Source organism: Tachyglossus aculeatus, chromosome 14 (assembly GCF_015852505.1).
Source record: "Tachyglossus aculeatus isolate mTacAcu1 chromosome 14, mTacAcu1.pri, whole genome shotgun sequence".
Classification (NCBI taxonomy): Eukaryota; Metazoa; Chordata; class Mammalia; order Monotremata; family Tachyglossidae; genus Tachyglossus; species Tachyglossus aculeatus.
Genome location: NC_052079.1, coordinates 26,790,435 through 26,814,756, shown reverse-complemented (window position 1 = coordinate 26,814,756; position 24,322 = coordinate 26,790,435). Strand labels below are relative to the sequence as shown.

General features: G+C 40.1%; 1 protein-coding gene across 1 annotated transcript in view; it reads right to left on the bottom strand.

Annotated features, from left to right (window-relative positions):
* The window catches only part of NAV3 (neuron navigator 3), a 783,489-nt gene that overhangs the window by 678,203 nt on the left and 80,964 nt on the right, over window positions 1-24,322 (bottom strand). The window contains exon 3 of the mRNA XM_038756254.1: window positions 3,869-4,278. Within this exon, the coding sequence (XP_038612182.1) occupies window positions 3,869-3,940 (72 nt within the window). The 5' untranslated portion in view covers window positions 3,941-4,278. The remainder of the gene's footprint in view (window positions 1-3,868; window positions 4,279-24,322) is intronic.

Genomic DNA, 24,322 nt, shown 5'->3' with positions numbered 1-24,322 from the left:
TAAGAAGGCACGCTTCTTCAAGCCATTTTTGACCTGCTCCCAAATGTTTCCTATCCTGGCATGATGTATCTTGCTGTGCACAGAGGGAGCAATCTCTAGAACTCTCCCCACTGGAATCCTCCATGAACTTTAAGTGCCCTCTTCCCCACTTACACATTGACTGTCAGGAGTAGAGGAACAAAAGAGGAAGAACCCGATTCAAAAATAATATCGACTGTCTTCATATCACCCCTTCAAGGAAGGGGGCAGGGATCTTTACAATGCTGACCATCATCAGCGAAATGAGACCAGAATTGGGGTCAACTCATCTTTCTCGTTTTCAGGACTCTCGCAGGTTTGTATCAGACTCAGGAGGAGCTCTATCTCCTTACTGAGATGCAATGAATAAAAGCTGCCTAAAACAGAACTTCAGATAGCTTTGGTCTGCTTAAGACAAAGGAACAGGCATTAGTCTGAATCTTTACAAGTGAGAGATAGTTTACATAACAACCTAATGCACTTATCCACACATATCCACTAGTCCCCTTCTAGACTGTGAGCCTGCTGTTGGGTAGGGACCGTCTCTATATTTTGCAAACTTGTACTTCCCAAGCACTTAGTACTGTGCTCTGCACACAGTAAGCGCTCAATAAATACGATTGAATGAATGAATATGCAACCTCTTTTTTTGAGAAGTCAGATTACAAAGGCGGAACAAAGACTTTCTTAAAAACTGTACCCTTTTAGTTTGAGTTCCATTTGAAATTCTCCATCTCCACTTCGGCTTCCTGCACTCCCAGTACACACATAGCCCAAGTCCCTTCTCGCTGGACTCTCAGTAGACTGTATCCCCCTTGATGGCAACTGTATCTCCTACCTGTGGTACTCTCCCAAACACTCAGCACAGTGTAGGTGCATAATAAATCATGATGATTGTTAAACCCTCAGTATCAGTAACAAAAACTTTAATCCAATACCTTCTTTCTAAAGAAATATGTAGGATACAATTTCAACCTTCTAGGAGTTTACAGTTCAATAAAGGAAACACAGAGTAATGGATTAAATATTAACAATACAACTTCACACATGAAAATATACTACATACATTACAAATAAATCCCTGAGCTCTGAGCTGGATAAAGGGATCATCTAATGACAGTAAAGATCAGGGAACATCTACACGTGGGTGTAACTTTTTAGTAGGGCTTTGGAGAGCAGAGATGTGGGTTGGCAAAGGCATAGAAGAAGGGCATTCCAGGCAGGGAGAAAGGAATGAGCAATGGGTTGGATATTAGAAGAGGTGAGGGCAAGTGGAAGAGGAGTTTTGCTTAGGAGTGAAGAATAGGGGTGTAGCTGGAAAAGACAGTTATTATGTTAGAGAGAGGCAGCTGCAGGAGAGCACTAAAGCCAGTGGTCTGGAGTTCTGTGTCGTCAAAGAGCCCAGAATGACCCAGCTCAACTGTGGCAGAAGGTACTCTTACCATCCACAGTCATCATGGTCATGCCATTTTGAAGTGCCCAACAGGATGCCTGTTTAAATATCCATCTCATGAGAATAATTTCACCTGTAAAATACCTCTCAGATGCAGAATTTACTTTCTTTCAGTATCAGTTAAAATGGTGTACTTTTTAATTGAAAATATTCAGATGAAACCTATGACCATCTTTCCACACACACAAATGAACCTGAACCTTCACTTAAGATAACAGTCAGTCTATTCCTTCTTTCCAACAGACATTCTCACTAAAGACAAAGCTGGGCATCTTTAAAATGATTTTCAACCTCTTAGAAATGTGAATGTTTGATTGGGAGCATTTTCTCTGGCTGAAAATAAAGGCAAAGCTACTGTGGGCAATGGCTCTAAAAAATTAAAGTGGGAGTCCATTTCAAAGAATTCTGGACACCTACCGCAAATTGAGTCATTTTTCATATGTGCCTTTATGCTTCTGACACTGATACTGTTTAGAGATGCTGAGCAAGAAGATCTAATATTATTTTCTAAAAGCTCCAAACCCAAAATAGATTTCCTCAATAAAATACCACTGGCATAGTTTTGTCAAGAGTATCCTGACAAAAATTCAATACATTATTAACTCTGACCAAATATCCTGGTCTAACACACAGGGGCCATAAAATAGTGCCCCAGTGCTATCTGAACCTGCAGCTGCTATAATTAGGCTGTGAGTAAAGTACTCATCTCCGGCTTTCCGTTCAAGGTCAAAATTAATTACATGGATGTGACATTTCTACTACCTATTGAGCTTCTATTATTCCAGTGGTCTTTGCTCAAATGAAACTGAAAAGCACTTTACTGGAAAGCAATATGCCAACATGATGGAGGAGTCATAGTACATATAAAAGGCTCAAGATTGTAAACATAAAGCATGCCATTTCCTAGTCTACTGTTTAGAAAAATCAGCTTACGGCAATTTAAACCAGGAGTTTCATCACTCACAGATCAGGGTATAGAAGATGCATTTCCTCATCTCAATCAATATAAAAGTTCCCAAGTTTAGATCCAAATTCTCATTCTTTTTCTATCCCAAAGAGGATTGGTGGTTTAGCTCTGACATGCCATGCTTTCAGCCATTTTGCGACCGCTCTGTAAAAAGACTACTTAGCAATAATGTCACTGTTCCTTTTGCCCCCGTTATTCAGCATTGTACTGCTGTTCTTATACATTTATCTTTGAAGATCTGGAATTAGTTATGCTGGACAAAAACTGTAACCGAAGAATTAATGCATTCAGTCATGATGACTACTCAAAATATTTTATTGAATAAAGTCCATTCTGAGTGAATCACATAAACTATAGCATTTGAAAGAAAGGTTATCATGGGTGATTATCTTTTATCTTCTCGGTAGGTGTATGCAAAGCCTAACTTAGTTCAGAAACAAAGGATCTGGTACAATTGACATAATCACCTCTTCTTACACACAATTAGTACAGTTTAATTTAGTTCAAGACTAAATATCAAATTGAAAGTTGAGATGTATGCAAAGAATCAGACCAGTGTGTGGAGATGGGTAGCTGAAATGGGTATTCAGAAAACACAACTCAAGCTTTTTCTGCCGATCAATGCAATGCTGAGAATTCTGTTTATTCTTTATCAATCATTATGGGGCCTGTGCAATTAATTTGCTTTTAAGGTTTAGGAACAGGAAACGTAACTTTGCCAACCCTCTTACATTCTTGCCCATAAAGATTGCTTCAGTTATGGCCTCTCTAACAAGTGGTCCCAGCCTTCTCCTCACTGAAGAGATGCAGTTCTGCGGCCATGAGCTGCTAAAGCAGGTTTAAAAATGAATCTTAAGAGTCCTATCAGTCCAGAAGGTTTCCTAATCACTTGATTAATGCAATTTCATTCCTTCTCACAGCCACTGCTCGGCAAGTTCTCAGACACAAAGCCAACATGAGAATAAATGTAAAAAATTTTATCATAGGCTAATGAAGAGAGTTAGCTACAGAGGGAATAGTATTACCTGGGTGTGGCAAAAATGAAATTGAGGAAATGCATGGACAATACATTTTAAAAAAGGAACAAGGTAGTTTTCTAATTTTTGAGGTTTAACTCAGATTAATTTTGGGATGGTGCTACATGCTAAATTCAGACATTAAATTAAAAGAAAGGCAGTTTACCCAAGGTCAACATAAAGTTCAATGTACTCATATCCAGGTGTGGTTGGAATGATTAGCCAACCAATTTGCTAGACAAAGCTTTAGATTTCCAAGGAGAAATAAAACACATATCCACAACATTTGGTTGTACGTTTATCTCCCAGCATAGTAATAATTATCACCCAAAACATTCCCTTTCAGATAGTTTCTTGCAGAATGGTTACTGTGCATCAATGAAATAATTATATTTAAAAAAAACAACATCTTACCTTCTTTTGGTCTTCTAACTTGTGACTTACTGGATTCTTCCCATGTCTGTTCATTTCTGAAGGTAAATCCATCACATTCAATAGTTGACCCTCAAAAGCAGAATCTCTTCAGCAAGACAGCAAACTAATCCAAAGTGTAAAGGCTAAAAACACACCCAAACTTGCTGCTTTTCCCATCACACTCCGTCTCCCAACTTCAATGTCTCTAAGGAATGGTGAAAATATCCATCGATTGAACTGGGAAAAAACAATTCGCAATTCAGTCCTGGAACCTTCAGAATCAGCATAATCGTATGTAAAGCTGCTTCTTCAAAAGAAAAACATTCACGCACTCCTTTTGCTCCAAATGTTATCTTTTCCTTTCTTCATGGGTTTCCATTTTAAACCCAATTTATGTCATTTCAACAACGCTGTTGAGAAAAATAAGTATCAAGATTAATTGAAAGTTTTCCCATCCTTTTCTGTTAAATCTGAGAAGAAACATTTCTTAGTGGAAAGATCATGGGCCTAAGAGTCAGAGGACCTGAGTTCTAATTTTAACTCTTCCAATTGCTTGCTGTGTGATCTCGGGCAATTTCCTTAAGTTCTCTGTGCTTCAGTTTCCTCAACTATAAAATAGGGATTCCTGTTCTCCCTCCTATAGAGACTGTGTCTGACCTAATCAACTTGTACTTACCCCAGGGCTTAGAACAATGTTTACCACATTGGAAGTGTTTAACAAGTCCCATAAAAACAAAATAACAGGTTTCTCTTCCTGTTCAACATCAGTGATTTAGAGAAATGCAATACTATTTAGTACATGAAATCATACATTAACAACAATACTCTAAAACAATAATTATTCTGTTCTTCAACATAATTCCCCTGACAGGCATGTTCAGGCTCAGAAAAGCATTGACAGAATGGTCTAGAGGAAAGTACACAGGCCAGAGAGTCAGATCACCTGGGTCCTAATCCCAGCTCTGCCAATTGCTTGCTCTGTGACCTTGGGCAAGCCACTTAACTGCTCGGTGCCTCAGTTTCCTTGACTGTAAAATCCTACTCCCTCTTAGACTGTGAGACCCATGAGGGATACGGACTGTGTCCAACCCGAATAATCTCATATCTACCCCCACTCTCAGAAAAGTGTTTGACATGTAGTAAGCACTTAAATATGTTGAAAAAAAATCCAACATACATGGCAAAGTGTGTCAAAGTCATCCTGCCAAGACGGAGAAGAGACACAGGAACCAATGCCCATGCTATTCTGATTCATCTTGTTACCACTCTGGAATTCTTGCTTCTCTCACTACTACTCTTTTTTATTTTCTGAATGGCTTTTGTTAAGTGTTTACTATGTGCCAGACACAGCACAAGCTAATCTAACTGGACACAAGCCCTGTCCCACATGGCTGAATCCCATTTTACAGATGAGGTAACTGAGACAAAGAAGTGAAGCTACTTGCCCAAGATCACAAGGCAGACGGTGGAGGTGGGATTAGAACCTAGGTCTTTCTGATTCCCAGGCCGTGCTCTTTCCACTAGGCTATGCTGCTTCCCCACTGGAAAGGCAGCAACACCTCAGGAAGCTTGGGTCTCCCAATTTGGGGAGCTGTGAACCAAACTTGTGAGCCAGACGTTCTGCTTTCAGAATTTTGAGGATGCATTCATTTAATCCTATCTACTGAAGTGCTTACTACGTGCAGAGAACAGTACTGTTTGGGAGAGTACAATATAACAATAAACAGACATGTTCCCTACCCAAAGCAAGGATGCTAAGCCTATCTCCTGATGGACTTCTAGAAGGATTTGTTTGGGTGTTGCTTCTAGTTGGGGTGAGGCGAAGGGACCCAAAGTTCAGGAAAGTGGTGTGGCAGTCTAGCTGTGGGGAAGGACTGTGGGGCCTAGTTTCCTCCTACTCTGCTTTGGTGGCCAAAGTAACCATCCATGCTGCTACCCACACTATATCCCTGGGCCTCCTTCCACTTGTCCTTGGAGTTCCTGACTTCACAGATCCCAGCCCACGATGACAGACAGATAATAAAACTTCCAGTTCCACCACTACAACCACGTAACTAAACTTCTCAAAACCTTCCAAGGACTCTTTCTCCCCTCCTATCTCAATGCCACTTGTCAGTCTAGCTGAATTCACTAAGGTTAGATTTTAGGTACTCTATTGCACTCTCTCAAATGCTTAATATAGTACTCTGAAACACAGTAAATGTTTAAAGTTAAGTGCTTAGTACAGTGCTTGTCAGAGTAAATGCTCAATAAATAGCATCAAGTGATCAATTAACTTTTCACATCTCGGCTCTGAGGTACACACACAACTTTTCTAACTCCCAAACAGTAACGGGAGAAAGGACGGGAACCAAGTTACCATAATCTGGGATCCCTCGTCGATTATTCCTCCCTTCTCAGCCAAAATCACAAATGCATACTGTGAGCCTGCTGTTGGGTAGGGACCGTCTCTATATATTGCCAACTTGTACTTCCCAAGCGCTTAGTACAGTGCTCTGCACACAGTAAGCGCTCAATAAATACGATTGAATGAATGAATGCATACTTCAACTGTCCATGAGCATCAGACTGATAAAAGGCAGACTGTCATCCACTCTGGATGTGCAGTTAAGTGCAACTTCTTGTCTTGTGTTCCTTCAAGAACTTTTTGATTTCTAGGGAGAAGCACCATGACATAAGAGATGCAGCATGGTTTAGTGGATAGAGCATGGGCCTTGGAATCAGAAGATCACAGGTACTAATTCCTGCTCCACCACTTGTCTGCTGTGTGACCTTTGGCAGGTAACTTGACTTCTCTGTGCCTCACAATTACCACATCCATTAAATGGGGATTGACACTATGAGCCCCACATGGGACAGGGACCGTGTCTAACCTGATTTGTTCGTATCCACCCCAGCACACAAGTATAGTGCCTGGCACAAAGTAAATCCTTAACAAATACCACAATTCTTATTACTATTAGGGAGACAGGAAACATGAGTCAGAGGTCATGGGTTCAAATCCCCGCTCTGCCAATTGTCAGCTGTGTGACTTTGGGCAACTCACTTCACTTCTCTGTGCCTCAGTTCCCTCATCTGTAAAATGGGGATTAAGACTGTGAGCCCCATGTGGGACAACTTGATAACCTTGTAACCTCCCCAGCACTTAGAACAGTGCTTTGCACATAGTAAGTGCTTAATAAATGCCATTATTATTATTATTATTATTACTTTGTAGGACATGAAGTTGTGCCAAGAAGTAAAGGGGATTAAATGACAACCAATAATTATAATAATAATAATGATAACGATGGTACATAACTGTTTTTCATGTGCCAAGCCCTGTATTAAGCACTGAGGTAAATACAAGATATAGGTTGTACATGATCATTGCCCTACATGGGGCTCACAGGAGTAGGAGGGTGTAGGATTGAATGCCCATGTTACAGATTTGGAAACTAAGGACCAGAGAAGTTAAATGACTTGCCAAAAGTCACACAGCGGACAAGCGATGGAGCTGGAATTAGCAGCCAGGAACTCGGACTGCCAGGCTCATGCTCTTTCCAGTAGGCCAAGCTGCTTCTCATCTAGGGTGGGGTCATAGCCTTACTTCTGTTCAGTATAAAAATATATGAAATCACACACTAAGGGAGAAAAATAAATCAATACAAGTTTTCAATACTTGAAAAAATGTTTTTCCTAACAGCACCAGGAAGAAGCCAAAGGACATTCTTCAATCTTGTCTACTCAAATATGAGTGATGCAGATGCTTTTACAGCTACTGAAAAAGCAATTATGTTTGAATAGAATTAATTGATGGCATGTTGGACACAAAATGTTAATTTGAATGTAATTCCAATTCATTTTAAAATCCTAAAGTTCTTAGAATGGCATGTCTACATTTGGGAAATGAAAAATACTCATAATGTGTCCATATTAAAGCAGTTAGCAAAATAAGATAGAGTTTATATTCAATAAGATGATTTTGCAAGATGGCTCTTTTTCATCTGAGGATAATTGCCATTGTGCTAGAACATATTTATTCAGTTTGAATAGTAATCAGGGTATGAACTGGAATTAGTCTCTTGGATTAGTATGCATTTACATTACCTGAGTGACGAGGGGACCTTTTTTGTCTACTAGGCAAAATCCTCTTCCAAATTCATCACGCTAGTCAAAAGGCATTAGTGAAGTTTGTGTGTGTGGTTTAGTTTTTCGTTTTTGTTTTTTTGTTTTTTTTTACAGATTTTCCTAGTTTCTTTCCCAATGTGTTTATCCTCCTAAAAAATGTAGTTATTGCGACCTCTGAGGGACAGGACAATTTTGATTCCGTATTTTTGTAACTTTTCTTATTTTTTTTTATGGTATTTGTCAAGCACTTTATGGCATTTGTTAAGCTTCTTTTCTTTTTCATGGTATTTGTTAAACACTTACTACGTGCAAGGCACTGTATTAAGCTTGGAGATAGATACAAGCTAATGGAGTTGGATACTGTCAAAGTCCCATATGGGGCTCACAGTCAACTTCCATTTTATGGATGAGGTGACAGGAATAGAGAAGTGAAGTTACTTGCCCAAGGTCACACAGCAGAAAAGTGGTGGAGTAGGAATCAGAACCCAGGTCCTCCTGATTCCCAGGCCTATATTCTATCCACTAGGCAACATTGTATGTCCTAATGCAGTGCTTTTGACAAAGCAAGTGATTAGCAAACATAGAAAAAATAATAATAATCAATGATAATACAGGAGTGAATGCTTATGTTTATGGTACAAGAGTTTGAGGGTGAAATCACTGTGCAAGTCCCTCTGAAAAGCTGGTTTGCTGAAGGAAATTGAAATTCCACAACCCTACAAATGAACATATTCATGCATTCATTCAATCGTATTTATTGAGCGCTTACTGTGTGCTCTGTACTAAGCACTTGGGAAGTACAAGTGGGCAACATATAGAGACGGTCCCTATCCAACAACGGGCTCACAGTCTAGAAGGGGGAGATAGACAACAAAACAAAACATGTAGACAGGTGTCAAAATCATCAGAACAAATAGAATTAAGGCTATATGCACATCATTAACAAAATAGAATAGTAAATATGTACCAATAAAATAGAGTAATAAATCTGTACAAATATATACAAGTGCTGTGGGGAGGGGAAGGAGGTAGGGTGGGGGGTTGGGGAAGAGGAGAGGAAAAAGGGGGCTCAGTCTGGGAAGGCCTCCTAGAGGAGGTGAGCTCTCAGTAGGGCTTTGAAGGGAGGAACAGAGCTAGCTTGGCGGATGTGTGGAGGCAGGGCATTCGAAGCCAGGGGAAGGATATAAATATATATATATATATATATATATATATATATATATATATATATATATATATATATATATATATATATATATATATATATATATATATATATATATATATTACAGTCTCAACAGACCTTTGTGAAGCTGGGCTTTTCTCTAGGTCTTTCTGGGCAGTGTCTATTCAACCTTTTTCTACCCAGACTTGGCTTACATCAATACAGTCAAGTGTGAGAGCAAGAACATTTTAGACTGTGAGCCCACTGTTGGGTAGGGACTGTCTCTATATGTTGCCAATTTGTACTTCCCAAGCGCTTAGTACAGTGCTCTGCACATAGTAAGCGCTCAATAAATACGATTGATGATGAGGAGGAGGAGGAAGAGGGGAGAGGAGAGAGATCAAGAGAAAGACAGAGAATGCAACTGTATCCATGCCTGTTATAATTTGGGACAGTGCAATATACTAGCATAGCTTTCTCATCCTCTAGACTGCCAGCTTGTTCTGGGCAGGGAACATGTCTGCTAATTCTGTTGTATTCATTCATTCAATCATATTTATTGAGCACTTACTGGTTGCAGAGCACTGTACTAAGCACTTAGCACTAGTACTCTCCCAAGCCCTTGGTACAGTGCTCTCTGCACATAGTAAGTGCTCAATAAATATGATTGATTGATTGCTAGCTCTGCCACTTTGCTGCGTGACCTTGGGCAAGTCACTTAACTTCCCCTGTGTTTCAGTTAAGGCATCTGTAAAATGGGGATTAAGACTGTGAACCCCATGTGGGACAGGGACTCTGTCCAACCTGATGATCTTGTATCTACACCAGCGCTTAGAACAGTACTTGATGCACAGTAAGCGCTTATCAAATTCCATCACGGATTGATTGTATCTACTCCAGAGGTTAGTACAGTGCTAACAAAAAGCAAGGATTCAACAAGAACCGCTTAAAAAAGGGCCAGCTAGAGGCAGAATGAGGACAAATCCACCTTCACTTTCACACACATGCTTTGTCTTTCACACCTGTCATTTCTCTTTCACACCTCTACTCTCTCATCACAGACTCTCCCAGACACATATGAAAAAAGAACACCGAAAAGATGAAGCAGTCCTGTTTTAATAACTATGTTTAATGGAGATGGAGCACTATAAAATGTGCTCATTTTTCGATACAAATGACTTATCGAGAAAAATTCTTGGCTTAATTCAATTTGTTCTATTGCCATAAAACTGAATAGCATAACTCACAGCCAAGTGGCAGAAAAAGCTAACTATGAAACTGCAATCTCTTTCATCTTCAGTCTTAGTTTTAAAAGACAATTCATTTTTCTATTTTGAAAGTAAAAACCCTACTGGTGAAATAGGTCACATCACAGAGTGATAGGGCAATGCCCATATGAATGAAAGTAACTGTTTGAAAATGATATAAAGTCTAGGTATTTTACATAGACTTCTTTTGGAATCAGCATGGTTTAGTGGAAAGAGCACAGGCTTGGGAGTTAGAGGACATGGGTTCTAATATTGGCTCTGCCACATGTCTGCTGTGTGACCTTGGGCAAGCCGCTTACATTCTCTGTGCCTCAGTTACCTCATCTGTAAAATGGAAATTAAAACCGTGAGTCCCATGTGGGACAACCTGATTACCTTGTATCTACCTCAGCACTAAAAACAGTGCTCAGCACATAGTATGCACTTAATACAATAATAATAATAATAATGACTAATAGCCTTCTTTTGGTCAATACAGAGTGGTACGCTTAGCATCTAGCCTGTATTATAAAAAGGATTCAACAAGTTGGGGAATAAACGTTAGAAACAAATGGAATTAGAAGTATGTGACTATTTCTAGTAGATTTTTTAATGACCACAATTACCAACTATTCTATCATTGGAAACCTATTTTAATACCGAAGGCCAGAAAACTAAGAAAGGAATAACATTTTCTATGAGTGTAATGAAAATAACATTAGAGGTCCCTAAATCTATGTCACAATAGAAGATATTTGCTTTAGGCTACCAATTAAGGAAGTAAATTCACCTAATTCAATATCAAAAGGTAATTATACACTACACAAAAGTCTTTCTCTAATTCTGCCAATCAATAAGAAGGAAAAAAATTAGAGGTGAAAAGTGATTTCCAATAGCACAATCAAATAATTACAAAGTAAAAGCCAAAGCAAAGTTTTCAAGTGATGGAAAAGGAAATAGGAAAGTGTTCTTTAATTGTTTCAAGCAGAAGGAGACTAGGAAAGAAAATGGCAGTTTATCTCATTGATAAACAGCTAGTATCATATAACAGTAATGATCAGAATACTTCCCCAGACTAACCCAAGGAGGTAATCAGAAAATGTCTAGCTTGTGATGAGAGAGTGATAACCAAAGTAGAATTGGAAGATTACTTTAAAAATCTGTATATCTTCTAATTGGCAGGCTTAATGATGGGGCTGGCAAAAAAAAAACCTATGGAACTGGCTGGTATTACTGTGAAATCTTGAGGTATTACAGCTTAAAAAGTTCCCAGAATGCCCATATTTTCATAGAAGGATAACACTGAAAATTAGGTCTCCTATTTCAAACCCAGGAATGGATAACAAACCTTTAGGGGAATTTTCCAGGCAATTTCATATTTAAATAGTAAATTAAATTTCACAAGCCTAGCTTCCCCTTTAATGAATCTTGGGGCAAGGTAAATAGGTTAAAGAAAAAACTCCCACAGTTCTAAATTTCAAAATAAATCCATAGCATTTACTGAATTCCCGCTGGGTGCATAGCACTATACTAAGAACTGGAGAATGCAAAAGACTCTGCTCCCTGCCCTCAGTGACCTTAGAATTTGCCAATTTAGTATTTACACTTTTGTCTAGATGCCTTATAACTAGCCTTATACGTACGGCAGCATATTGCCATTTTAACTATAGAGAAACTAAGGCTCGGAGCAGTTAAATACCATGTCCAAGGCCACACAGTTCTTTGGTGGCCAAAATCAGTCAGTATTAGCTGTAGAGGGCTTACTGTGTGTAGAGCACTGTATTAAGCACTTAGAAGAGTGTATTACCGTTAGTAGAGAAAACAGGAAAAAAATAATTGACAAATGAGAAAGGAAAAGTGGAGATATAAATTACTAAGTCCTTAAGATGATTTGTGCAGAATTCCAAAAGGAGTGTGGTCTGGTGGATAGAGCACAGCCTTGGGAGTGACTCCCCCACTTGTTTGCTGTATGACCTTGGGCAAGTCTCTGTGGCTCAGTTACCTCAAAGGTAAAATGAGAATTAAGGCTGTGTGCCCGATGTGGGACAACCCGATTAGCTTGTATCTAAACCAGCACTTAACATAGTGCCAGGCAGATAGTAAGTGCTTAGCAAATATCATAAAAAAAGGGGGAAAAAAACCCAAGAGCATCGTTGACATCAAAGTGTTGAGGAAGTAGTTGTGGGGTAGAGGGAAAGGAAAAATTAATCAGGTAAGTATTCCTGAAAGAGATGTGATACAGAATGTCTTAATTTGGTGAAAACTGGATCCTGGGGAATTGTGAAGGGGATGACTTTACAGGTATTGTCGTGCGTAAGACATCAGAGTTTGGGAGAAATGTGAATGAGACAAAGTAAGTAGGTTACCTGGGGAGGAATGAAGCGTGTGAGCCAGGGTGAAGTGAGAGAAAAGAATGGATAAGTATTCAATCATTCATTCTTTCAATTATATTTATTGAGTGATTACTGTGTGCAGAGCACAGTACTAAGCTCTTGGGAGAGTACAACAATAAACAGACACATTCCCTGCCCACAGCGAGCTTGCAGTCTAGAGGAAAAGTGCCTTAAAGCTGTTGGTCGAGAGTTTCGGCTTGTTGGGTGGGAGACCTGAACAAAATCATGTTTTGGAAAAATGATTCCAGCAGCAAAATGTAGGCTGGATAAAGGAATTACTGGAGGCTGGGAAAACAGTTAAGGAGGATGATATAATATCCAAACTGGGATACAACAAGCCCCTGAATCAGAGTGGATGGGAATACTGGATTCAAGGGAAATGTTACCTAGGAATAACCGACAAGATATAATGTTAAACAGGTTATAAGAATCCAGGCATTCTGAATCTAGTTAAGTCAAAATTGACTAGGTAATGGATTCAATGCAGTGGGATTTCCCTTGATAATGATTTAAAAAAAATACATTCCATACACAGGAAATAGCCGCTGAAGCCAAAAATAATGTCTTAATCATCTTGATAAGGAATGGTTGTAGCTTTGGTTAGGGCTATAATGCACACTCACTCATTATTAGATACGCTTTATTTGAAACCCAATAAAAGAAGGAAAATGGTGCTCAACATTTTGAATACACTTACCCATTTCCTGATTCTTATTTTTAATATAGTACTCTGTTCCTGTATTTATCTTAATTCAGCACTTATATGTTTATATACTCCATCAATTAAGTTGGGTGGACAAAATCTACCAATGAAGTTTAAAAGCTGGAAATAAAAAGGAAATTAGTCTTGGGAAGCTGATTAGAAAGCTGGAGGCAGTCACATGTAGTGCATTTATTAGAGCCTTTGGAAGATATTGAAACTAAGAGGTAAAATTGAAATAGTGCCAATCACGGCAGGTAACCCATGTAACAAAGATGGACAATCATTGTGGTTGGGGAAGTTTCCTGATTGCACATCTATTTTTTTAATCATCTTTTCTTACATATAAGTATAAAAATCCTTTCGTCAGCAGTGTCAGCTTTAAACCCAAAAGATAAATTTATATTCTTCCAAAATGGTCAAATTTATTTGTCATTTATCTCCCCACCCTATTCTTGCTCCCTTCTGTGTCATCTACTGAAAGCTCACCTCCTCCAGGAGGCCTTCCCAGACTGAGCCTCCCTTTTCCTCTGCTCCTCCTCCCCTCCACATCACCCCAACTCCCTCCCTCTGCTCAATCTCTCTCCCCTCAGCACTTGAGTATATCTGTACATATTTATTATTCTATTTATTTTATTAATGTTGTGTATGTATCTATAATTCTATTTATTTATAATGATGCAATTTGACGCTGACTACTTGTTTTGTTGTCTTTCTCCCCCCTTCTAGACTGTGAGCCCGTTGTTGGGTAGGGATTGTATCTATTGGTTGCCAAATTGTACTTTCCAATTTTGCACATAGTAAGCACTCAGTAAATATGATTGAATGAAAGAATGAATCTAGACACTTAAGTCCATACCACCTTGGCACTTAGTACATATCTGTAATTTATGTAATTATATTAATGTCTGCTTTTTCCTCTAGACTATAAACTCACTGTGGGCATGAATGTTGTTTTGTAATGTAATTTATTCTTACATTGTTCTCTCCCAAGCACTTAGTACAGTGCTCTGCACACAGTAAATACTCAATAAATGCAATTCACTAACTGATTGACATTGAAACTCACCCTACCCTCCGTCCCACAGCACTTATGTGCAAATCCTATTCTCATTTCTTTCCTTTACCAGTAATTTATTTTAATATCAGTGTCCCTGTCTAGATGGTAAGTTCCTCAAGGGCAGGAATATCTACTTTATTATACTGTCTCAAGCACTTAGTAAAGTGTTTAGTACTGATTGATTGAAACTGTGTTCAACTTCTTTTAGAGCTGCCTTGACTTGCTCCCTTTATTCTCCCCCACCCGTAGCCCCACAGCACTTATGTACATACCTGAAATTTTATTTATTCATATTAATGCCCGTCTTCCACTGTAGACTGCAAGCTCATTGTGGACAGGGAATGTGTCCAATATATTGTTATATTGGACTCTCCTAACCATTTAGTACAGTGTTCTTCACACAGTAAATGTTCAATAAATGCAATTGACTGACTGATGATATTTGACTTTTAAGACTATTTCATCAACACCAACTATATGTGATTCTTAGAGTGGCAAGTCAGGATCCCAAGCAATGAGATTCTGGAAAAAAGACAGTCCACATCATTAAAGCAAAAACCTTCTCTCAGTCTGAGGAGCTGATAAGAATAGCTGACTGCAGAATACGCAAAGAGCTGCTTGAAAGAGTTGAAATGGAGGAATCATCAGCAGAATGAATGTCATGTTCCAATCACAGATTTCTTACCTTATATCTCACCGCAATCTCTGTTCCTCAGATCTATTCTTCACCCCTTATCAGGATCCACTCTATCTACCCTAGGCCATCTCAATTCACCTGGTCTCATTCCATCCCCTTTTTCCTTGATGCAGAAGTATTAGCTTTCAACACCACTCTCTTCCTTAACCCCAACTCCTAGCAGGCTATGAAGCAGCATGGCTCAGTGGAAAGAGCATGGGTTTTGGAGTCAGAGGTCATGTGTTCAAATCCCAGCTCTACCAATTGTCAGCTGTGTGACTGTGGGCAAGTCACTTCACTTCTCTGGGCCTCAGATACCTCATCTGTAAAATGGGGATGAAGACTGTGAGCCCCCAGTAGGACAACCTGATCACCTTGTAACTTCCCCAGCAATTAGAACAGTGCTTTGCACATAGTAAGTGCTTACTAAATTCCATCATCATTAGTATTATTATTATTATCCTGGATCACCACCACAGATGGTTTCTGCTGCTCTTGTGTACATGGGGCTCAACTCAGCCAGCAGAAATCTGGGCTCTGAGCCAACTTTTCCCTCTACAAATGCTCAAACTTCAACTCAGCTGATTCGGCTCAACAATTACAGCTCCTCCTTTGTTGACTCACACACCCACAACACCCATCAGTTCTCCCCAATCTTCAGCTGCCTCCTGAAATCTACAACCCCCACAGTCACCTCCTTCCCTAACTCCTGATGTCCTAACCAACTGCTTTGTTGGTAAAAATCAACAAATTAGCAAGTCTCCCTGACTTGTTCCCTTGGTTCATTCCCCCCCGCCCGCCGTTCCCAACTCCCAGCCCCACAGTACTTATGTACATGTCTGTAATTTCTTCATTTGAATTGATGTCTGTCCCCCCACTTCTAGTCTGTAAGCTCATTGTGGGCAGGGGATGTGTCTGTTTATTGTTGCATGGTACTCTCCCAAGCATTGAGTACAGTTCTCTGACTGTGCCTGACTAATTCTACTATATATATAAAATGTATTAATATTATATGTATTGATATTATTTATTACAATAAAATATATAAAGCAATATGAAATATATTATGGTACTTGTTAAGCACTTATGTGCCAAGTACTGTTCTAAACTTTGGGGTAGATGATGTTAATCAGGTTGGACGCAGTCCCTGTCCCAAATGGGGCTCACACTCTTTAGCCACATTTTACAGAGGAGGTAACTGAGGCCTAGAGAAAGGAAGTAATTTGTCCAAGGTCACACAACAGACATGTGGTAGAACCGGAATTAGAACCCAGGTCCTTCTGATTCCCAGGTCCATACTCTATCCACGCTGCTAAGCCACGCTGCTTCTCATCGTCATGGTGCTTCTACTACTTCTACTACTAATACTGCAATTACTTCTATGAAACAATAATTTAAGTAATGTGGCACAGGACTGGAGAATTTGGGAGCAAAACAGATTAATGTAGGGACATTAGAGTCTTCAGTCTTGGACAAACCTCCACTGACGTAACAAATACTGTCATGAGCCCCCAGTTCGTACCAACCAGGAAATTCCTGGACTGGGGGAGACTCAGTGACACTTAGTAGAGTTCACCAATTACTTAGTTTTACCAGCGTGCAAGGGAATGACACATACCCACACTCACTCACTCCACCACACCAAGGGTCCAATACCAGTCTGTGGTCAAAGAAATCCATTCTGCCAATGCTTTCAAATGCTGCTCTCCTGCTGCAAGTGCTTCCCTCTGTTTACCTCTACTCCTTCTCTTACTGTTTCTGCACATGCCCCCATGCATTTCAAAACAAGCACCTTTTATCTGCCTTAGGCATGGCAATTATGGCTCTATGTGGCAGTCATTGATTGGCCCAGGCCCAATCCTGGGAAGAGCAGGGAGAGAAAGCCATGCCTCCCTCCATGCTCCACCCCCACAGGCCAGCAATCACCTGTCTCAGGTAGAGCCCATTAGTGGCTTCGCAAGTCTCTTCCTTGTTGTTGTTCACGGGATCACAGTCACTAACAAGGCAGCTTTGCTGTGGCCTCACCACAGTACAGCCATTTCCCAGGGTTGTAATTATCTACCTTTCCTACTGCACCAAAGGTGGTAGTGGGAGGAGGGTGGTGACCAGAAAAGTCTTGAAAACTAACTCACATTCTTGTTGCATTTTTAGAATAGTACTATAAAGTGTTTTCATATGTAGCTATCCTTAGCATCAAAAATGACTATCCTAATTAATTAATTATTTAAAGCATTAAGCATTTACTAGATGTCAAGTACTGTTCTAACCACTGGGCTGAAACAGGTTAATCAGGTTGGATACAGTCCCCGTTCCTGCATGGGGCTTAAAGACTAAAAGCCCCATGCAGGAACATGGTCTGTATCCAACCTGATTAATTTGTTTCATCCCAGGGATTAGGTAGGATGAAGTAGGATTTATTCCCCATTTTATTGGTGTGGTAACTGAGTCACAAAGAAGTTAAGTGACTCACTCAAGGTCTCCATCCAAACTGCTGCCACATTAATGCAAGCACTTATCCTATCCCACTTTGATTATTGTATCAACCTCCCTGTTGACCTCCCTCCCTCCTGTCTCTCCCCACTCCAGTCTGTACTCCATTCTGCCGCCCGGATCGTTTTCCTTCAGAAACGTTTCCCCACCGCTCAAGAAACTCCAGTGGTTACCCATCCATTCATTCATTCAATCATATTTACTGAGCACTTCCTGTGTGCAGAGCACTGTACTAAGCGATTGAAAAAGGACAATGCAGCAATAGTGACAATTCCTGTCCACAATGAGCTCACAGTCAAGAGGAGGGGAGACGGACATCAATACAAATAAACAGACATCAAAATAAATAAACAAAATTGCAGATAAATTCCTAAGTGTTGTGGGTTGAGGAGGGGGAAGAGCAAAGGGAGGAAGTCAAGGTGACACAGAAGGGAGTGGGAGGTGAGGAAAAGTGAGGCTTAGTTTGGGACCTTTGCATCAAACAAAAAATACTCACCATTGGCTTTAAAGCACTTAATCACTTTGACCCCTCCTACCTCACCTCCCTACTCTCCCACTACATCCCAGCCCACATATTTCATTCCTCTAATACTAACCTTCTTACTGTACCTCCATCTCGTCTATCTCACCACTGACTGTTCACCCACATCCTACCTCTGGTCTGGAGTACCCTCCCTTCTCATATCAGACAGGTAATTGCTGTTCCCTACTTCAAAGCCTTATTAAAGGCACACATCCAAGAAGCCTTCCCTAAGACCTCCTTTCCTCTCCTCCCACTCTCTTCTGCATCTCCTCCTTTCCTCTCCTCCCACTCCCTTCTGCATCGCCCTGACTTGCTCCTGTCATTTATCCTCCCTCTCATTGCCACAGCACATATGTATATAGATATATATATATATATATCTATGTCTATCTATATATGTATCTGTAATTTATGTACTTATTCATTGATGTATATTAATGTCTGTCTCCCCCTCTATACTGTGAGCTAGTTGTGGGTAGGGAATGTGTCTGCTTGTTGTTATATTGTACTCTCCCAAACGCTTAGAACAGTGCTTTGCACATAGTAAGCACTCAATAAGTACAATTGAATGAATGAATGAATTAAAAGGTTTTTTTTGTTTTTTGGGTTTTTTTTTTTTTGATGGGCACAACTATGCTGCAAAGACTAATGCACAAAAAACAATCTTTTATGAATTGGGGAAGTTTCTCCATTGGTTGTGGTGAAAAGACCAGGAAAGACCCACACCATTTCTGATGCAACCAGTTTTATCATCTTCTAGACCATGAGCCCGTTGTTGGGTAGGGATTATTTCTATTTGTTGTTGAATTATACTTTCCAAGCACTTAGTACAGTGCTCTGCACACAGTAAGTGCTCAATAAATACAATCGAATGAATAAGATTGAATGAATCATTGTGAAGTCATTTTGGTTCCTGCAACATTCCTTCAGGAAGCCAAACAAATTTCAGTATTTGCTAGAGCCCAAGATGACTGTTGAGGTCAAATACGTCTCTAAAGAGATAGAGATCTGAAGTTTTTTGTTTTGTTTTTTAATGGTATTTGTTCAGCACTTACTATGAGATAGGTGCTATACTGAGCACTGGAGTTAGATCAAAGTCCATGTTCTACATGGGGCTCATAGTCTTAATCCCCATTTTTCTGTGGTAACTGAGCCAAAGAGAAGTGAGGTGACTTTCCCGAGGTCACAGAGCAGACAAATGAAAGGGCTGGCATTGGAATTCAAGTCCTTCTGACTTCCAGGCCATTTCTCCTGTGCAACAAAGATCATGTCTACTGGGTCCAACTGGGATCTGTTGTCATTCTAGGAGTGCTTAACAATGTTCTTCAATAGTGATGGCAGGAGGACTTGGCTAAAATCTCACCTATCTCCTTGCCAACCCCCTAGCCCATGACCTGTGCTGGCCTGGAATGCCCTTCCTCCTTAAAACCAACAGACAATGACTCTTCCCCGAATTCATAGCCATACTGAAGGCACACCTCCTCCAAGAGGTTTTCCCAGACTAAGCCCTTCCTCTACTCTTCTCCCACTCTCTCCTGCATCATCCTGCTCTGTTGGTTCTTCCCCCCTCCTAGCCCCACTGCCCTTATGTACCTATCTGTAATTTATTTATTTGTATTGATGTCATCTCATCCACTCTAGACTGTAAGTTCATTGTGGGCAGGGATTGTGTCTGTTTATTGATGCAGTGTACTCTCCCAAAAGCTTAGTATAGTGCTCTTCACACAGTAAGAGCTCAATAAATTCAACTGAATGAATTGAACGAATGACTCCATAAGGAAGACTGGAGGGCTTTCACTACAGTTTCTAGACTCAGCTCTCTCCCGTTTCTTCCCGAAGATGGTGATGATAGTGTCATCCTTGAAATTCTGTGGCACGTTCACAGAGTCCCATATGTTGAGGAAGAACCTGTGAAAACAACCTGTTTGCTTCTAGATTTCAACAGGCACACCAAGAGATCTGGGAACTTCGCCATTCTGCATGTCTCTGTTGACACTGGTGGCTTCATTAACTGTTGAAGAGAAAGACTCGTCTTCGCATGTAGGCAAACAAGCTATCGTTTGTGGGGCTTCATTTACCAGGTGGTATTGGGGTTGAGGAGATCACTGAAGTGGTGCTGCCATCTCGTTAAGATTCTTTCGTTATTGGTGATGTAGAACTAACCAGCTTAACTCCTCATTGATGCTCTGCTGGTGTGTGTTAACCCATTTGATAATGATAATAATAATGATGGTATTTGTTAAGCACTTGTTGAGGGCAGGAAATGTCAGAGTTTACTGTTGTATTGTACTTTCCCAAGAGCTTAATACAGTGCTCTGCACACAGTAAGCACTCAATAAATATGACTGAATGAATGAATGCTTGGGAGAGTGCAATATAAAGAGTAGAACAGTGGTTTAAAAGTTGTCACTTCATTTCTGCCTGCAATACCTTGTGATTCTCCAGTCTCAGAATTGTCTTGTCTTATGCTGTCGAGACATCTCCGACCCATAACTATGCCATGGACACAACTCTCCCAGAACACATCACCTCCATCTGCAATCATTCTGGTAGTGTATCCATATAGCTCTCTTGGTAAAAATAAGTGATTTACCATTGCCGCCTTCCACACAAATCTTAGCATACCACCACACTTTTAATTTATACTTCCTTAGCTTGTTCTCTGTTCCAAGCAATAGACAACAATAAGACTGCTTTATAAACACAGATGTTTTCAAAATGTCCACCATTTAGATTAGCTGCTCCAAAATGAAATTGGAATTGTTTTATATAAAGTAAGCTTATAAAAAGATATGCTCCAGGTTGGTTTTGTAGATGTACTTTAGCAATATGTGCTCGATTGACACCCAAATAATGAGCTTAATATCAAAGTGAAATAAAAATGTAATAGGTTATTGACATAAACAAAACTCAATAATAAGGGAAGTCTGAAGTTTATTTTGGTGCAAGTATATAATTTCAATAAAGGTTCTCCATCACTTCGAGCATGTAAGTGAATACATAGAGCACAGTTTGTGATTATAGCTTATAGAATTAGCCCCTTTCTGATCATATATTGTTTTTCATTTTCCTCAAAGTATGTACAGATGCCAATATAAACCTTTAAGTTCCTCCTATTATTAAGGACTCTATTAAATTGTGATCTCTAGCATTTTAATTTAACAAACTTGTTTTGACTGTATAATGTTTATCTCAGACTCTATCAAATCATTCCTATGTAAGGATTTAATACGCAGTTATACATTTGTATGAAAACCATACATCATACTTTATAAAAGGTGCAAAAAATGAATAAACCTTTTGTACACATTTTAGTAATCAATTAAGTCCATTTTATATATAACAAGCTGAAATGCAAATGGAAAATAGAACTGTCTGTCAATGCTTCATTTTTTTTTTCATGGTATTTATTAAGTGCTTACTGTGTGCCAGGTACTGTTCTAAGCACTGGGGTAGATCCAAGATATTCAGATTGGACACAGTCCATGGCTCACAAGGGGCTCAATATCTTAACCCCGATTTTCCATATGAGGTAACTGAGGCACAGAGAACTGAAATGACTTGCCCAAGCTCACACAGCAGACATGTGGCGGAGTGGGATTAGAACCCAGGTGCTCTGATTCCCCGGGCCATGCTCTAACCACTAGTCCACAATGTTTCTCCATAATGTTGGTGGTTGAGCCTGACGTGGAAGTGGGATCATTGGCCAGGATTGGGGGACGAAGGCAGAAAAAGCAGAGGCAAATTGCAGATTAAAAGATTGACATATGGAAACAAGAGTTTGAGAAAGGCACGTGCGTGCACACATACACAAAAACAATCAATCAATCAATCAAACTGTAGTATTCATTGAGCACTTATGTACAGAGCACTGTACTAAGTGCTTGGGAGAGTGCAATACAGAAGAGTAGGTAGAAATAATGATAATGATAATAATGATGATATTTGTTAGGCACTTGCTATGTGCCATGCACTACTCTAAGCGCTGGGGTAGATACAAGGTAATCAGGTTGTCCCACGTGGGACTGACACATTAAATCCCCATTTTACAGATGAGGTAACTGAGGCACAAAGAAGTGAAGTGACTTCCCCAAAATCATACATCTGACAAGTGGTAGAGCTGGGATTAGAACCCACAACCACTGACTCTCAAGCCCATGCTCTTTCCACTAAGCCACCCTGTCCATAATAATAATAATAATAATAATTATTATTATTATTGTGGTACATGTTAAGCATTTTCTATGTGCCAGGCACTGTGAGTCCGTTGTTGGGTAGGGACCATCTCTATATGTTGCCGACTTGTACTTCCCAAGCGCTTAGTAGAGTGCTCTGCACACAGTAGGTGCTCAATAAATACAGCTGAATGAATGCATGAATGAATGGGGTGGATACAAACAAATTGGATTGGATAAAGCCCATGTCCTACGTGGGGCTCCCAGTCTCAATCTCCACTTCACAGCTGAGGTACCTGAGGCACAGACAAGTGAGGTGACTTGCCCAAGGTCATACAGCAGACAAGAGTCTTGCAGACTAGATGGGGATACAGACATGAAAGTAAATTACACATGGATGTGTACATAAGTGCCGTGGGTCCAGGGAGGAGTGAACATCAGACTGCTTAAGAGGAACAGATTCAAGTGTAAGGGCAGGGGCACAACAAACACACACACACATTCACTCAGGTCATCTTCCAGTTCCACAGCTATAGAATCAGGAGGGCAGTGCATACTTCCTGCCTTCTGCTGAGCAGCCCATCTCTGGGCTACAACCAGAGGAATAATAACAATAATATATGTATATATGGTTGTACATATTTATTACTCTATTTATTTATTTATTTTACTTGTACATATCTATCCTATTTATTTTATTTTGTTGGTATGTTTGGTTTTGTTCTCTGTCTCCCCCTTTTAGACTGTGAGCCCACTGTTGGGTAGGGACTGTCTCTATGTGTTGCCAATTTGTACTTCCCAAGCGCTTAGTACAGTGCTCTGCACATAGTAAGCGCTCAATAAATACAATTGATTGATTGATTGATTAATAATGACGGCATTTATTAAGCGCTTACTATGTGGAAAGCACTATTCTAAGCGCTGGGGAGGTTATAAGGTGATCAGGTTGTCCCACAGGGGGCTCACAGTCTTAATTCCCATTTTACAGATGAGGTAACTGAGGCACAGAGAAGTGAAGTGACGTGCCCAAAGTCACACAGCTGACAACTGGTGGTGCCAGAATTTGAACCCACAACCTCTGACTCCAAAGCTGTTTTCCTCTACTCCCCAATTCCTAGTGCCAGAGCACCAACTGTAACGATGACTTGCCCCTTCAGCCCCTGCACTACAGACAATGGGGGAGAGGTCCTTCGGCTGGGTTTTACTCACAGGTAGAGAGACATAAGAATAAGAATTATAAGAAGAAAAAGAATAATGGTATTTGCTAAGCACTTACTATGTGCCAGGCACTCTACTAAGCACTGGGATGGCCACAAGCAAATCAGGTTGGACACAGTACCTGCCGCATTTGGAGTTCATAGTCTCAATTTCCATTTTACAGATGAGGCAACTGAGGCCCAGAGGAGTGAAGAGACTTACCCAAGGTCACACAGCAGACAAGCGGCGGAGCCGGAATTAGAACCCATGACCTTCTGGCTCCCAGGCCTCTGCTCTTCAACTATACCATGCTGCTTCTCATAAACACCCATAAATCCACATTCACACTCAAACTCTTCTTTGAGCCAAAGTGAGTTTCCCAAGGGAGCATATCCAGCCTACAAGTTAGATATGTTCTCTCTCTCTCTCTCCCACCTATGGATATATAAATGTGTAAATGTACGCTGCAGTGAAAGTCCATTGTTTCTGCAAGTATCAAAATACTTAAAGATGTTCAAACAATAGTCTGTGTTTAATTTGTCATTCAAAAGACCAACTTATTATTCGGTTTTCTGAGCAAAAGAATAGAAAACAGAAGCTGCTTTCAGATTCTCAGGTCTCCCTTGGTGACCTCATTCGCTCCCACGGCTTCAACTATCATCTCTATGCTGATGACACCCAGATCTACATCTCTGCCCCTGCTCTCTCTCCCTCCCTC